The sequence below is a fragment of the Falco punctatus genome (genome assembly GCF_963210335.1).
Source record: "Falco punctatus genome assembly, chromosome: 1".
In the NCBI taxonomy this organism is placed as follows: Eukaryota; Metazoa; Chordata; class Aves; order Falconiformes; family Falconidae; genus Falco; species Falco punctatus.
In genome coordinates, this window is record NC_137580.1 from 62,944,296 (window position 1) to 62,956,928 (window position 12,633).

Consider the following 12,633-nt stretch of genomic DNA (forward strand, 5'->3'; position numbering starts at 1 on the left):
AACATGCATTACAAAGTTAATGTCAACCTTCACATTAAGTGCTGATTTAAAGATATTTTGATATATACAATCTTAAAATAGAACACTATGTTAATCTAAAAAGTTTGTTCTGTTGAACGGTTCTCACTGTCATGTTTGTTAGTCTCCGGTAATTATTAGAGCTTTGTAAAATTATAAAATGTTAATAGCTCATGGGCAAAACATCTGTCTCACATGATTTTATCATTTTATGCTCTTTGTTACCTTTAAAATAGTATCCTTGTGTGCGTGTGTCTGTCTGATTTGGAGACTGAGTGAAGTGAAATAGGAAATGGGTATGGCTGCAAACAACTTCCATGGGTTTCCGATAACACTGGAGAATTACTTAGTGAGGAAATGAAGGGCCGGTGACCGCACAGTAGTATTGGCTTCATTTTAACAGAGGAAACCTTTGTTGTTTAACTGCTTGTGGGTTTTAATCCCAATTGACCTAATATTTTGAAACTTGAATGAAACCAGTATTACTGTATTGCACACTAATGTGATTTAAAGTTAAATAAAGACCCAGGCATTGAAATAGTTCATGTTACTTCAGCAGCTAGAAAATAATGCCAGGCTCAACTATTGCTCATTCATGTCACACACGTCAAAGTGTATGTAGCAGCCTGCATGCGCCCAACTGTTTACTCATCACATGGAGATAAAATGGAAGTATTTGGTTACACTGTCTCTAGAAAGATTTTCTTTATCTTTACTGAAAATGTGACCAGAATTAACCTAAATGTTTGTTAAACTGCAACCAGAGAGGGTTACATGAATAGACAGAAGTTTCTATAGATATACATTTGGAAAGAGAATTTAATTCTGCAAAAAGCTACCTTTATTTTCCTTCATAAATACCATTTAAAGCACTTAAAGTGCTGTTAGACTAGTGTTTTTCAACCTGGTCGTTTTTGGAACTGGGAACAAGTTCCTATCTATGAAATTTCTAGTAATATCTTCACATCCACTCTAGAATATTTAGGGATTTAGAACTTGAAAAGACAGAAGATTTGCTATAATATAGACAGCTATTTTAAAAACTATTTGCAAGCATTTATGTAGAGACCACTTCTTTTATATTTTTGGTGGAGGTGTTGGGGCTTTATTTGTTTATTTTCTTACCTCTCCTTGGAAAAAGAGAAATGGGAAAATAAACAGAAAACACAGCAGTCCTTCCCTTCTCCTTTTTCTGTCCCTGGAACTACATAAAAACTTCAGGTCATACTCTGCATGATCTGTATTGTGAAACAGGAGTTCAAAACAAAGTGAGGCCTTTTTACAGTTTTCCCATATTCTGATGCAGAAATAGTGATGCAGACATGCAGACGTAGTGTATGTTCTTTTGAGCTGGAATATATAACATGTGAAATTACAATTCTAGCCAGGGAAGAGATGGTGATCAGATACTATTATGAGCCACTTGCATAGTACCACCTTCACACACATAGTCTTTCCTTGATAGGCACTCTGAGTAGTGTGGCTTAATGGAGTCTGTGTTTATAGCAACACTATAACATTAGTATTGATTCATTTCCTATTAAGAGAAGATTACTCAGAATGAGTGCCCAGATTCACATCTAGCTTGGCTTGGGTTTTGAGTGATAAAAAGAAAAGATCAATCCCAGCAAAAATACAGTTCTACATGAAGTAACATATTTTTCTATCTGAAAAATTCACAGTGGAGTCACAGTCAAAGGCTAACTAGGAGTCAGCTGTAAAATTTTTCAGCTTTTCTGAGAGTTGAGAAGACCTTTGGAAGCAGTTTATGTAATCATCTCTGTCATTAGTGTTGCATGGAGGTCTTTACATATCGTTCAGTTACAAAAGCAGTTCCTTTTAAATCAGTAGATGAAAGACTGTAGTGCATTCCAGACTTGTTCTACTAGTATTGTGTCTTCTAAATATAAGAAGCAACATGCCAGTAAAACAAGGGGAGTGGGGGGGAGAGGGCAGCAGCATTATATAAATCTCCAAATTCTCACTTAGAAACTACTTTTTTAGGGTTCAGATGTATAGGGAGTTAGGGGATGTCGAAATAAAGCCTGTAATGGTGTTGGAAACACCCTAATATTCTTAGTGTCTCTTCAGTGGTTTTTCTCAGTACTTTTGTAAATACATATGTCATCCATAAACCATTCATAACATCAAAGAAGAGAAGATAGTAAGGACAATTGTATGTAACAGAGTTGTTACGCTGTTGCCTCAACTTCTGTTTCATAGGAAAGGTTTAAATGAGTAACTGAAGAAAATTCCAAGAAAGTTATTTATAGGTTTAAGACTGCCCAGAACCCTGAAATAGCTGAAACTTCTTATCTGTACCTAGTTTAGCCATATACAGGTAACACTGGAATAAAGTAGTTTTGGTTTTGGTTTGTGTTTGGTTGTTTTTTTTTTTTTTTTCTTTTTTTTTAAAGAAGTTGGTTTTATTCATAGTGTTAGGTCATATGATGTTTGGTTTTTTCTGGCATGCTGCTCTTAGTTCCTGCCTCAGTTCCTAGATAAAAAATTTTACATCCAGTATCGGTGTTGTGATAAATGTTGAAAGAGGGTGTGCCAGATCACATTTTTAATTCCTCTTCTAGTCTTTCAGAAACTTTGTGCTTCAAAAATAGAAATACAGTTCTATTTGTTGGCTTTTTAAGGAGACATATTCTTGAACTTGTCTGTCTTCAAATTCAGAAGACTATTTTCAAATTGGATGGCTAGTCCTGAAGTTGATAAGGAAGACCAGCCATCTCTTGCAACTGATGAGCATTCTTAAGGAAATCCTCATCGTTTGAATCAATAAAAAATAAATAAACCATATAGACATACATGGTGATGAACATTTGTAAGCTGAATTTTCCCTTTCCTTAAGCCCTACCTTCAAAATTCGGAGGGAATGGATTTTGTCCATAAGAATCAGGTAGCTAGTTTTGTATCCGTTCTCTACAAATCAGTTAATTAAAAAACAGTCACACTTTTATATTTCAAAATATAATATTAGTTAAATAAAAAATTGTGACTTTCTCAGATTAGTGTCTTTCATTAATAATTTTATCTATCTATAAAATGACCATTTTCAATATTAAGCTGTATTTTGTGTGGCTGCTTACTCCCTTGTTCTGTTCTGGGGGGATTTTTTGGCATCAACAGTATGGCATTGTAATGGAATTATGAGCCACTTCTAAGTATGAAAGACTTCTGTTTTGTGCTGGTGGTATTTTGTGACCTGTACGTGTTTAGATCCAGTGGGTGGTCTCATTTGTCTTTGTATAGATGGAGTCTTAGATGTGCTAAGATAACTGAGATCAAAACCCTCCCTTTACAGTTTTGCTTCCAAGGTTGTTACAAGAAGAAGAGACCACATTTAAAACTAGTACTTCTGTTCAGTTTCCTGGCATCTGTATTGATTATTTGGAAACTTTTTCCAAAAGATTCTTCCTTATTATAATATGCTAAATACTAAGAAACTTAAACTAGACATTTTAATTTCTCATTTCACTTAGAACGTATCACTGTAATGTATCAAAATGTTTTAAACAGCTGTTCTCATACTTTGCCAAAAAAACCCCAAAACAACCAAACAAGTAGCGTCAAACTTTCTACTCTCCGCCATAATACATTTTCCTGTTTGTAGAGTTTTATGAAATGCCAAAATGAGTTCAATAATTTTTCATGTTACTCAGTCGTTCTCAACCAGTGCTGCCATTAGTTAAATGCTGTAATTGCAACCAAAACACTGTTTTGTGACTAAAAACCAGTGTTAATAAAAACAGTTGAATTGCATAAAAGCAATTTTGACGTCAAGACAGTAGCCAACATGGAAACCTGCTCTAAATTCTAGGGACCATTTCTTTCTTTGTGAATTTGTCAGTGGTCTTTAATCCACATGTGTGTTGCAATAGTTTTATGGGAGAATAATAATGAAATTGTAAAATGTCTGCAGCAGAGGAATTGCCTCAAAACTAACCTCAATGCATTAATAATCAATCTGAAATAATTCTCTCAACTGGTCATGAGTTCTCTTGAAACGTATTAACAACGCAGTGCTGGCTACTGTAATACAAAAAATGCATTTCCTTTGTTTAGGGGGGTAAAAAAGCGCCAAGTTTGGAAAGGAGTGCGATGTTTCTGTATTTGTTCAGGCATTATAAATGCAGTAAGATTATGTCAGGTCTGAAAAGATCTTTCAAGATGATATGAGATTTTATGGCTATAATTCTGTACTTAATTATTGAAGATGGTATGTCTCAAAGTGAGATAATAAAGGTGAGTGGTGAAGATCACGTTACTTACAGTTGATTACTGAAGGCATTTGAGCTTTGAATTGGTGTGGCTTTAAGTATACCAGATGGTGCTGAAGGCAAGGATTTTTTTGCAAAGTAAGCGAAGCGGTAACAGAAATTTTTAGTGTTCTGTTGATAGTAAGATCAAAGTTCATTCTACAGGAAATTTATCATCACTTAGTTTCCTTTCAATAGTCATACTTAGGTTTTGTTTTATTTGATATTCAAAATTATTTTAGCTATTCTTTTATTATTTAAGTACCTTTTTTGCATGTCTGATCTCATTTTATACTGCTTATGACTTACATTTATGTTTTTTATCTTATGTATGAGAAAAACAAACTACCAAAAGAATATGATTGTCAGTGAAACTGGACGTACCCTAAATGCTTTCAAGCACTGAGAAAACAGGATCTTAGACTTAGGTTTATTTTTCTAGTATAGCTGTTTGAGCACATGTGATTATTTATATCTTTCTTTTCATTATTCCCCAAATAGTTTTACTAGTAAAAGAATTACTGCAGAAGCAGTTACGCCGCTGTCTTGGTAAACCCAGACTGGAAATAGTGTACTCTGTGACTGATTAAGACTATACAAAACTACATGGTTTACTTTTGTAGGATACATTTGAGAAATTTTCTATAGTTGTTCGATCACTAAACACAGATTTTATACTTCATTTGAAATCTAGTTGAAATTGAAGCTTGACAGTGTTTATTGGATTGGATGACTTAATTGTTTATATGAAGTGTTTTTCCTCCTTATACCATACGTTAATAATCTTTGGTGGGTTGCTTGTCTTTGCTCCCTGCTTGCAATCACTAAAATGATTAATGAGTTCTCTGATCAGCAAATTGCAGGTCTTTGTATCTGTATGCTGTTAAAGTTGTTTAGGGATGTGACTCAACTTCAGATGTGCACCTTGCACTAACGCTTCATAGTAGTAGGACTGAGTAGTTAAGTTGCCTGATTGCTGATTAACATAGTGACTGGTATGAATTATCAGCCACAGGATTGAGTAACTTTTTGACCTCATATACAAAGCTTACAGTTTCTCTTGGCAACAAGGAACAAACTCATAAACACAGATATTACTGTACTTCAATAAATGTCTGATGTGCTGACAAAAGCATGTCCCTATGGACTAGGCTGGTTATCCCTTATTTGATGTAATCCTGGCTTGGGTGGGACTGAGATCTCAATTATTACTTTCTTTTTGGTGGAGTACCATTCAAAGGGCAAGATATTTATTCAGCTGGGATAAATGTGCCAAAAAGGTGGGGGGGGGGGGGGGGGGGCGGGGGTTGTTGATGAAATCCATCTGCATCTGAAACAGGAATAAGGAAGTGCCTAAATAAAAAGAAAAGGTGTTCTGAAGAGCAAATAGTGTGTAGTTCTATGAAGCGTTTTAGACCTTTCGGTCTGGAGTTTACCTAGGTGCCTGTACACTGTGAGAATGTCCTGCTGGCTTTTGCCCGGACTGCCGCAGATGGGAAGTGAAGGGGGAAAGGCACCAAAGCTGTGCAAGACTTTACTAGTTGAGTGCAATCGTGCTATACTTAACAGAAAGGGAACACTGATTTCAGCGCAGTGTACTGCAGTTGATCTACCTTTTAATTTTTCTAAAACTATTTATAGGGTAGCGTAACTCATTTTTGTAAAATACCCTGATCAGAAAGTTCATACGTGGAGTGGAAAACTACTCCTTGAGTCCCAAAAGTGGATTTAAACTGCCTAGAGAAGTCTGCTAAGCTACAGGCTGTAAACTGTGCTATACAGAAGTCATCTTGTGTTCTACCTAAACAACTGTGTAGCAAAAAAGGTAAGATTCAAGAGGCTAGAGAGAACAAGCAAGCAAAAACACAGCTCTAGCTAATGGGTAGGGTAGTCAGCTAAGAGTGGAAAGAGGAACCTGGGCGTTTGATTTCCCTTGAAAAGTGGTATCATTTTTAGTCTTTATTGAAAGAAAAGAAATGATTGGTTTTAAATATTCTACTTGAACAAAAGAGGTATTTGCAGCCATTTAATGTGCTTGTAAATGATATTGCTGGTTTCTTTTGGGACTACTATGTTTACAATCATATTTTCAGCACTTGGAAATTACTGGTGATAATTATGTTGCTGGTTTTACTGAGAGCTATTAAGGTGCTTGGGACAAGCAATAGTTTAGGAATGAAAAGCAAGTCAAACTGCTAAAGAACTATCTTTAGTTAGGACTATGTAAACCAAAGCTGTTCAGTTCCTTTATGATATGCTTTCTCCAGTACAATAGCTGGATGGTCTATGATCTTGTTTGGTTTTTAACTCAGCAGCCTGCCTTCATGGTGATATTGCCTAGCTTATAATCATTATCTATACATGACTGGTAAGACATGGACTTTATGTTCTGTCAGCTGCAAAGCTGAAATCTGTTCTTAAATCCTTTTGCTATTACTCTTCATTGACCTGTTTTTATTAACCTGTTTATTTACTTTGGTTGTGAAACCTTGTCTTGGCTTAGGAGACAAGATTTGACTACAGTTTTGCCAAAAAGCTTATCCTAACACCTTTGGAAAGGAGATATGGGATGTTTCTGATGGTCATCGAGTGTAAAGTTAGGTGGAAATCATAGTTAACCTGAAATCAGTTGAAAGAGGACTGAAAAAAAATAGTCATCTTTTTGTGGCAGTGATGAAACAATCATGGATTATTGTGCTTGTCATGTTGTCCATATTTCAGAAAGGGTTGAGATACTGAAGCAGTTTAAAACAATGTCGTAAGACATCTTCCTGACAGTGGGACTTTATTGCTCACTTTATTATCAGACATGTCCAAGACATGACCTGATCGCAGTAAGTACTTTCATGAGAAGGAAACTGCTGATTACAGTGGGCTTACTAGTCTATCAGACAAAAGAAGGATCTGTTCGTCTGTCTAGAAGGGAAAGCTGTCTTGAATTGGATATAATGCAGTATTTCTTAAATGAGGAAGATTAGTAGGAATCCTGCCTTGAGGTGTGACAGCATCTTTATCACTTGAAAAGACATAATTGGTCTTCCACTTACAGAATGTATGCTGTAATTTGCCCAGTGCTTTAGGGTTGTGTTAATGCAGTAGTCAAACTAGATTATCATTACAGCTACATGTGAGTTTTAAATCCTTACTTTCTTCAAGTATTAAACTGACTTATATATTAAGATTCTGTAAAGAAAATACAGAGATAATTGTTTTTAACATTCATTAGTAATTGGTCATTTTGAGGTTGAAGTGGGAGAACAAGACCTTAAATAATAAAATATTATAAATAAATTGATCTAAAGATTTAAACTGATGGAGTTGCACTAATGCAATCCAGAGAAATCATTTCTGCTGACTGGTTATAGTTTACATTCAACACAGAAGACAAAAATCTCATCAACAAAATGTGATGTCCCTTATATTTAATTGCAATGTCATGTCACTGTTGAAGTTGGTGATAAAAAATGTGGTAGCTGTGTTCCACATTTCTTAAAACCTTCAGTGCCCGTGCATTCAAAGATCAGAGAAACTGTATTTCTTCTCAGACACTACAATTCAAATAGTATTATACTACATTCAAATCAAGCCTATCAGGTCAGACTCATCAGAGGCAGCTTAGTAGACTTGGCATCTGTTTCAGTTTTTTGGGTTGTGGTGGGTTAGCTTTGGCTAACAGCCAAACTCCCATACAGCTCCGGAATCTTCATCGTCTCAAGCTGAATGTGCAGTTGGAAAGGCTGTATGTTTCTGAAAGCACAAATGTATGCACTTGTAGGTGTGCCTGTAGAAGGGAATAAATGATATATACAAGCAAGACAAAAATTTTGAGCCTTCCTCCTTCCCTTGAAAAGACCACTTTTTCTGATGCTATTTCTTTCATTGCTGAGACAATCCATGCTATAAAGATAGCTAGTAGCGTGGAATTAATATTAACGAACTTTGTGTGGTTATATACAAATATAAAGGTGTGGTTATTCATTTATTTCTATAGAGGGAGGGGCATGGCAAAGGTTACAGAAGAGGGGGAGCTCAGTATAAAAAGTTTGAGAACTTAATTGTTTTCAGTAGAAAGTGATGGCTCTTGTTGCAGGGAGATGGCTTATATTAGGTCCTAAGGTTCTCCCCAGGCTTCTTAATGGGCAGTCACAAAAGCCACGCTGCATAGGAACACTCGACCTTATTATTATGGCCCTAATTCAGAAAAACTCTTCAAAAACTGGTGAAAATTTTTGGTGCAGCATTAAGTGTTTTATAATATAGAAAAACTTGAAAAAATGGGAAAAACTTAGTGATTGCCATAATAAACCTTTTACAGTCTTAAGCTGTAGTGAAACACTTCACTGAAGCTAAATTTTTACTTAGGTAAGTGGCTAGCAGTAAAGAGTTAAATAAAAAGAATGTCATGCATGTGTATGCAGTTCTAAATCAAGAAGTGTTACATTTCCTTTGCTGGCAGTTAGCTTCTGCTGAATATACAGGATATATATGGTGAAGACTAAACCCTTCTGTTATTGGTCTGACATGTTTTAACAGAAGTGTGGCATGCTTGGTTGAAAAGACTGGAGGTTTTGACAGATCAAAGCATATATATTTGTGCTTACTGGATATTTTTCTGCTTACCTGTTTGAGTTCTATTGGCCAACTTTATTAACAGAAGTTACATCTGGAATTGGACTTTGTTCAACAAAATGTAATACATAGAGTAGTGGTATATGGTAGAATTTTGTCTAGAGTGCTTGCAGCAGAACTGTTTGGGGTTAGTGGTGGCTCTTAAGGCTCTTGATTGGGAAAAATTGGATAGGAAACTGTTGAAAGGTGCCATCTTCCTGCTCTCATATGTTAACAATTCTGTACTTGCTGCAGCTGTGAGAGATGGAATGATAAAGTTATGGAATGCTTTAGGTTGGAAGGAACCTTAAAGACCATCTAGTTCCAACCCCCCTGCCATGGGCAGGGACACCTTCCACTAGACCAGGTTGCTCAAAGCCCCATCCAGCCTGGCCTGGAACACTGCCAGGGATGGGGCATCCACAGCTGCTCTGGGCAACATGTTCCTGTGCCTCACCACCCTCACAGGAAAGAATTTCTTCCCAGTATCTAATCTAAATCTACCCTCTTTCAGCTTAAAACCATTACTCCTTGTCCTACCACTACGTGCCCTTGTATAGACTGAGTATTGAATATTCAAAGAAATGCAAACATAATGAGATTTTTCTGCTGGAATTACTTTATTCTTCCTGTACTTTTTGAGATCTTCCCCATCTTCAACCCAGCTATTCAACAGCCAACTCCTTTAGCAGCTGTGCTGAAATTTACCCTTTTCCCTTGCAGCTGTGGTGAGTCTCAGGGAATTAATGCTTCATGGGAGGGTTTGTGCTGGCTTTCTCCAGAGGTGCTCATAGAAAGAGAGGTATTTAGGAGAGCACGTGTTTCTTTGAAGTCACCTACATGTCCCTTTGCTGAAGGGAAGTAGATGAGGCGTTGGTTCTGCCATTTGTTCACTTCCAGTTTCCCCACAGAGCCTGTGAAAAGTAAAGGTCTGGCTTGATCGGCCAGGCAGTTAGGAGAAAGCTTTGTTTAGACTGTGACAATAAATATTTTCAGTTGTCATTGTTCACAGCTCTGTAATCTCTATTGGAAGATATTACCCTCAAGGAGGTTAATAAAGTTGTCACATCCTTTCTCCCTGCCAATCCCCAAATTCACAGTACTAAAGGAACTGCTTTTTCCTTGTCTTTTTTTTCTTTTAATTTTTATTTCCATTTTCTTTGTAATTAAGGGCAATTACTTCATAATGCCAAAAAATGTACTTTAACAATAACATACATATATTCTGTGTTGTAAAAGCATAAAAAGATAAAATAATAAAAAAAAAGTTTTTAGACCTTTATGTCTAGAATACTAGTTATATAATATATTGGTGCAATGACAAACCAAATTGCTGGAAAAACAAGTGCAGTTTTGCCTGTAATTGAAACAGCCATTATTTGCACTATCTATCTTTTGAAGAACAGTTTTTTGAGCATGACAGCTGTAATATTGCCTTATACTAGTTTTGTTCATAATATTTAGTACAGGCTCTCTATTTTGTAGGTATATGTAGACTACAACTGTATTTTCATAGAAGCATTGAGTAGCTGTGCACTGGTGACATACACTACACTTCTCTATTGACCTTTCTTTTTTAAGTGAAATTGAAGTCTTTCTTGCTCATCTTACTTGTTCTATTTCTATCAACTGTGAGACAAAACTGAAGGGGTTTTGTTGTAGCAGATCAACCTTGGAAACTTTATACATGGAGTTTAAATTTGCTTATAAGAGGTCTTATTAATAAAAAGCTTACACTACAGTTGGGAAAAGGAACAATAAGTGTGTGGCCTGTGTTTTGCTCTCTATTTTGTCCATAATTGGGTAATTGCTTCCCAGTTTTTCAGTTTCACAATTAAAGATCAAGATGTTAGTGCTTTTCTGTCACTGTGACAAGCTGGGACAGTTAGTGGAAAGGTCTTGTGACATTGTAGTGTCTTCTGTATATAGCATATACTGGACTCTTGCTGCAGAGAATATGGGATGCTTTGGCCAGTAGTGGGTTAAGCTGGGCAAATCCAGATCTTGGTGTTTGCTCCATGAAAAGCCAAGTTTGTTGTAGCAGGATTTACTAGCACAGGCTCAGTGCCTTGTGAACACAGTGATGGTGTTTCTGGGGCCAACTTGTTCATGCAAACAAGTTAACAGCTTTTGTGCAGCAAAGAAGTAGTTATCTCCTGTGCCTGCATCCATGGCACAGTTAACCCCATCACAGCAAGACATTCAACTGTAATTGAGAATTGACTGAGTTTACTTTTCATGAAATTCAGTAGTTAAAATTTTGAACCTGCTGTTAGAGAGAATTAATTCAAATAAAATCCTTTCATATTTACATTTCACTGGGGGTTTTGTCACTTCTTACTCTTTGACTTTCTTCGTTTAAAGCAAAACTCATCATGCCTTCCTAGTCTTGCATCAAAAGAGTATTGAACTCTTGCAACACAGTCATGAATCAAAAACTTGCACTTATTCTCTGCTATTGCCAACAGTAACTGTTTGACTCCTTGTTGCCAAATCAAGCCAACACACACAAATTGCTCTGGTTTCCACCATTAATGCATCTCTTCAGGTCATCCTTTTTCTGTTGTTGTTAAAAATACAAATAGATGTTTCTCCTGAAGAAACTGATAATTACCCAAATAATGTGTGTAAGCACCCTTTGAATAAGGCATACAAACGCCCTCTGAAAAAAAAGACTTCATATGAGTGAATTACATATGTTACTCCTGTCAGAAACATGACATGAACAGATGTGTTGGAAAATTGAACCATGTCTAAGAACTACAACAGCTTAGCTTTCAGATTGCAAAGAATATTTTCATGGCCCTTAAGGATTGGAAACCCCTCACCCCTTCCCTTAATAAAAGCATAAATTCTGCAAAAAGAGAAGAGACCCATAAGAAGAAATTGAGATTGGCTGTATCAGTAACTATGGGTTTAACCTAACCTTCATTCGGATTATTTTCTTGAAGGATCTGATTAATTATTATTTTATTATTTACAGGTCTAATTACAACCACATCTAGAAAACTAGATCGAGAGCAGCAGGGAGAGCACATACTGGAGGTAAGTAATTTCTTTAGTTCTCTGAAAAACAGTGACTGTAAGTTTATTGTTCTTTTACAGAGAGTTAAGTTTACAGTACTTGATTACAATATAAAGAATTTAGAGAACTGGATTTCAGAAGTAGTTTACTTCTATGTTCAATATATTACAATGCAGAAAGTTACCTATCTTATAAAAACAGTGTGTTGGAACTTTTCCATAAGAAAAGAGTTAAGATACAGATTGAAGGCAATCTTTTTGTTTGTTTTTATATCTGTAAACCAAGATTTTCTTTCAAACAGTATAAGGGCATGACTGTTAAAAGGAGTGTGATTCCCTTTTTTTATGATTTTCCTGTGTAATTATTGGAATAGCTATTCCAGTCTGCATTTTGCTGAATAGACCTCTGAAAAACAAGTGCAGAATCTTTTATTAACATTGAGAATACAGACAGATTGTGAGTTGACATTTTTTCTGGGTAACATGTTTATCAATCACATAAGTAGATGAGTTGCAAAATATGCATTATAGAGTCGGAGTCCAAGAGCATGAAATGAATGATGTAATTCTTTTATTTAGCTTCATTTAATTGATTGCCTGGAATTTATGTGATGGTTATTCTCATTGGCAAACAACTTGAAATTAAAACACATAGACCACCGTGAGTCTTCCAGTTTCACCATGTTGTCATGCAGTGTGACAGCATTGTACTTCA

The 12,633-nt window shown here is 36.0% G+C and overlaps 1 protein-coding gene across 5 annotated transcripts in view; it reads left to right on the top strand.

The window, feature by feature from the left end:
- FAT1 (FAT atypical cadherin 1) overlaps window positions 1-12,633 on the top strand; it is a 112,235-nt gene that overhangs the window by 45,804 nt on the left and 53,798 nt on the right. For all 5 annotated transcript variants that reach the window (XM_080378605.1, XM_080378606.1, XM_080378602.1 and 2 more), the window contains exon 4: window positions 11,878-11,939. In XM_080378605.1, the coding sequence (XP_080234731.1) occupies window positions 11,878-11,939 (62 nt within the window). The remainder of the gene's footprint in view (window positions 1-11,877; window positions 11,940-12,633) is intronic.